A 4,381-nucleotide genomic window follows, 5' to 3' on the forward strand; every position below is an offset into this window, starting at 1 on the left:
GAAAAGAAAAGAAAAGAAAAGAAAAGAAAAGAAAAGAAAAGAAAAGAAAAGAAAAGAAAAGAAAAGAAAAGAAAAGAAAAGAAAAGAAAAGAATGAGGGAACCCCAAGCACTGGGGAAGACTTGCACTTTGGGACAGAGGGGGGCATCGTGCCCTGCAGGGTGGGACAATAGTTCTTGCTTGCTCTGCTGCTAATATGCAGCTCTATCCCCGGTAGTCTGGCTCGGGGAAAAGAGGAAAAAACCAAAAACAATAGGGGAAAAACCCCCAAAACCTAAGAGAAATGAAAAAAAGGAGGGAGGGGGAGAGGAAGAAAAAAAAGCTACCCACGAAATTAAAAAACACGACCAAAAAAAAAAAAACCAACAACAAAAAAAAGACCCCTCACAACCATGCGTGAAGATGACAAATAGAAAAATATACATACCTCGCTGTGCCCGGGAGCACGTCTAGCGTGCACTTGCGGCTGGGGAGAGGTTTGGGGAGCCTGCTATGTCTTCATAGCGGGCAGGAAACGTGTACGAGTTTCTGAAAACAAAGGGGAAACTTAAAAGGCTGATACGGGTTTGGGGAGGTCTGGCCAGAGCCAAACGGAGCGGCTTCAGCCCGGGCTGCTGCCCCCCGGCACCGGCGGCGGGGGCTTGGCCGTGCAGGGGCAGCCCTTTGCCCGCTGCAGAGCCCCGGCACCGGCACCACCAGCCTCAGCACCGAGCTCCATGCTCGGGTTCGGGCGACAGCTCCTGCATTTTATTCTGTTTCGGTCTGGGCTGTTGTCATGTCTGTTTGCTTGTTTGTTTGTTTGTTGGGAGGTTGGTTTACCTTTGGGTCTGGGCTCGGGTTTTTTTCTTCCACCACCGGCCGCAACCCAAAGCCACTCGAGCAGCCAAGCCAGGTGAAGCACAGCGGGGGCAGGTGAACGCAGAGCCCTGAGCTGCCCTCCAATTGCGGGTGTGGGGTCAAAGCACAGCCTGTTTTATGGACGGACCCTCAAATATTTTGGCTTAAGAGGAGAGAGTAATTCCCAGGGAAATCAATCCGTCTTTTCAGAGGGTCTGCAGGAAGAGTTAGGAAAGCGTTTCATTATTAACGGTAGAAATTAAACCCACCCCTCCATGCTGCTTTTCACGGTATAAAGGAAGAAGCACACCGTTGCAGGACAGTCCCCCGAGTGGGGCTGCCACAGCTGGGCACAGGATGCCAACAGCGGGGCCTCCCACTGCTCACCGGCCGTGGGGACCGTGGGGCCGAGGCCAGCCGGGAGCCCTCAGGGCAGAGTCATCGGGGAGTGAGGGCACCCGGCCGGGGCACCCGCCTGTGGCTGGCCATGAGGGGATTGTGGGATGCCAGGGCAGGCTCGGGACTGCTGGGAAAGCCTCAGGCCTCCCTCCAGATTGGTTCCCAAGTTGTCTTCAGGGCCAGGGCAGGAAGATTTGGGAAGTTCAGGTTAAGTGTAGGAGAAAAAGGTGGGGGGAGGGAGGGAGGGAGGGGTTTGGGGTCGAGGGTGTCGAGGTGGACAAAGGAGGGGAGCGAAATTCGGGGTCGGAGGCCACCCTTGCACAAGGCTGTGAGGAAGATCTTGGCTGCTCTACCCCCTAAAAAAACCCCAAGCCCTGAACCCGATGGCTTACCGCTCTCCCTTAAGCGTGGCAGGGCCAGGCCGGGGTCAGGACATGAGGGAGGCGGGTGGAGAGGGGCTGCGAGCTGGATGAGCCAAGGCCAGGGTCAAGTTCAAGGCCAGCCTGGGTAGGACAGGGAAGGGGGGGAGCTTACTCACTGCCACAGCCGCCGCCGCAGCATCCCTAGGCCTGCCGGAGGAGAAGCATCCCTGCCGGAGGGACTGGGGCTGTCCCTGCTGGCACACGACCTACGATTTGACCAGAGGGAGGCCGCTTGCCCTCCTCAAGGATCATCCCTGGGCTCCCCCGAAGCCAGAACGGCTCCAGGGGTGGGGGGAGAAGGGGAGCCAGCTTCCGAGCGCTTCTCTCCAGCCAGAGCTGAGCCCACCGGGGCGGGGGATGGCGGAGCCGGGTTGGTGGCCCTTGGGCAGGACTTCTCGTGCACCCCTGGGCCCGGGAGGGGATTTGGGCAGACGGTGGCTGACAGGAACTGGCTCTGAAGAGGGAACCCCGTATGGTTTTCAGCTGCAGGGAGGCCGGCAGGACAAGGAGGGATCCTCTCAGCTGCATTTCCCACGGATGTCTCCAAGGGGCAGGCGGCATATGCCAATGATTTTAATAAATATTTTTTTTTACGTAATATTATTACCGAACATAAATTAGGTTTTAATAGCCGTTTGATTACCCGGGGAGCTGCCGTGTGCGCGGGGATGGCCGCTCTGGGAGGAGCGCAGCCGCTGAGGAAGCTCCGGATCCGCTCCCCATCTAAACTTCCTTGTCAGCGGCGGGACGGGGGGGGAGGGGGTGTCTTTCCATCCCTCCTCCTCTTCCCCTGGGTGTAGGTAACCCTCATCTCACCCCAGAAGTGAGCAGGGCCCTGTGTGCCCTCATCTCCTCACCTAACTCCCTCACACCGGCTGCAGACAGCTTTACTGATATTTGAACACACGGGACAAAGCCCGAAAAACCCAAAGCGACGACTGGCCGGGGGGGGCTTGAGCGATGGGCTCGGCCGGGTGTGAGGAGCACAGGGCTTTCCCAGGCTGCACAAGCTGCCGCTGAAGGCAGCGCAGCCACCGCAGGGCGCTCGGAGCCCGGTTCACAGCGCTGCCTCTTCGCAGGGCGTATTTCGGTGCCTTGACAAGGCCGAACTTTTTCCACGGTTTCCCGGCCGCTGTCACACTCTCCTTGTCTGTCCCGGTGCGGCGGGCTGTGTCCGGAGAGCTGCTGTCCGGCTGCTCTGCACGGGCGGCTCCGCCGGCCGGGCCCCGACGGCGCGCATGGAGCCAAAGGCCGGGCCAGCATCCCGGGAAAGTCATCGCCCGGCGGCTCTCCGTCCCCCCGAACACATCTGACAACCCAAACCGCTCTCTGGGCTAAAATAAAAAAAATAAAATAAAAACAAAAAAAAAAAAAAAAAACAAAAAAAAAAAAAAAAAAAAAAATAAAAAAGAGAGAGAGGAAGAGAGAGAAAAAAAACTCGAAGGGGAAATGTGAGCTCTCGGTCACCACAACTTTTTTCTCTCCCGGGCTGCATGGAGGCTACGAGAAGGATGAAAAGGCAGGAGGCAAGGACTATCTACGGCTCAAAGCAGCCAAGCTCAGAGCCTTGTCATCATTGCACCTTCACCTCCATCCCGAAACGCCCCGCTTTCTCAGCCTATGGGGCAATGGTCTCCCCAGCCAGCCACTCACCGGGGAGGGATCGCCCTGCAAATATCTTATTAAAGGAGATCTTGCCTTGCAAGTAATTTCGAGAATATGCATACCCTCCCTCACCCTTTTCTTTCAGCTCAAAGGCTTCACAAAGTTTTAGGGGCTTTTGTGGCTTTTTTTATTTTTTTCCCCCTTCTGGACGGGAGAGCCCAGCTGGAAGAAATCCTCCTGTTGCAGTAACCAGCGGACGTTTTAAATGCATTTGTTTTGCAGTCGCCTCTCAGCTCATCCCATACCTTATAGTAGGTTTTAGAGAGCCTTTGGCATAAAAAGGAAACAGCTCGTGCAGTTTCAACACGTTTTATTATATTTCTGTATGCATTACTCTCAAAACATATCACAAGAAATGATGAAACCACTTAAACCTTCAAATAAAAAATCTGAAACAGTTTATGCTCACAATTGTACATATTTATAGTTAAGAAACATTCTTTATAAATACTGTTTCCTCTGTAGCAAGTTAATACCATAATTTAATTACAAATGGATAAATATGGTAACAGGTATTTACAGGAGGAAGGGCGTTATTACGGAAAAGCTAACGGCACGACGTTTATTTTTCCTCACAATCTTCCGAACAGGAACTAACAAATTGAACTTGCAAAAGCACTAAAACATCACATGTAAACCCAGCTAACAGAAAAATACATTCACAAGCGTTGTTGTTCGTGTGTGTGTCTGTGAGTAACAGAATGGAGACTTTGGCACGGTATTTCTTCCCCAGTCTATAGTTGAAATGCAGTTTACAATCAAGTTGCTTCTTAAAAAGGAACACAATATTCAAGATATCACAATTACAAAAGAAACCATTTTTTTTTCTTCCACGTTACTTTTTTTTTTAAAGGGATGAACTAAAAAAGGAGAAGAGAAGGAAATGGGGAGGGAGAGCAGGAGAAAAGAAAACAAGTCCATCACTTTCTCGGGGAGGGAGAAAGAGGGGGGAAAAAAATAAAGAGGAAAAAAAAAAAAAAAAAAGAAGAAGAAGGAGAAAGGGACCAACCCGCGGTTTACAAACGGGACGAACTTCTATACACCGAGAATCCAGGAAAA

At 52.4% G+C, this 4,381-nt stretch overlaps 1 protein-coding gene and 1 long non-coding RNA gene across 2 annotated transcripts in view; both read right to left on the bottom strand.

The window, feature by feature from the left end:
• Window positions 1–848, bottom strand: part of LOC107200125 — a 3,583-nt gene extending 2,735 nt beyond the window's left edge. The window contains exon 1 of the long non-coding RNA XR_001519504.3: window positions 427–848. This is a non-coding gene — a long non-coding RNA (uncharacterized LOC107200125). The remainder of the gene's footprint in view (window positions 1–426) is intronic.
• A 1,696-nt stretch (window positions 849–2,544) lies between these two features.
• ZIC2 (Zic family member 2) overlaps window positions 2,545–4,381 on the bottom strand; it is a 5,848-nt gene continuing 4,011 nt past the window's right edge. The window contains exon 4 of the mRNA XM_015639188.2: window positions 2,545–2,991. Coding sequence (XP_015494674.1) covers window positions 2,545–2,991 — 447 coding nt within the window. The remainder of the gene's footprint in view (window positions 2,992–4,381) is intronic.

This window comes from Parus major, chromosome 1 (genome assembly GCF_001522545.3).
Source record: "Parus major isolate Abel chromosome 1, Parus_major1.1, whole genome shotgun sequence".
In the NCBI taxonomy this organism is placed as follows: Eukaryota; Metazoa; Chordata; class Aves; order Passeriformes; family Paridae; genus Parus; species Parus major.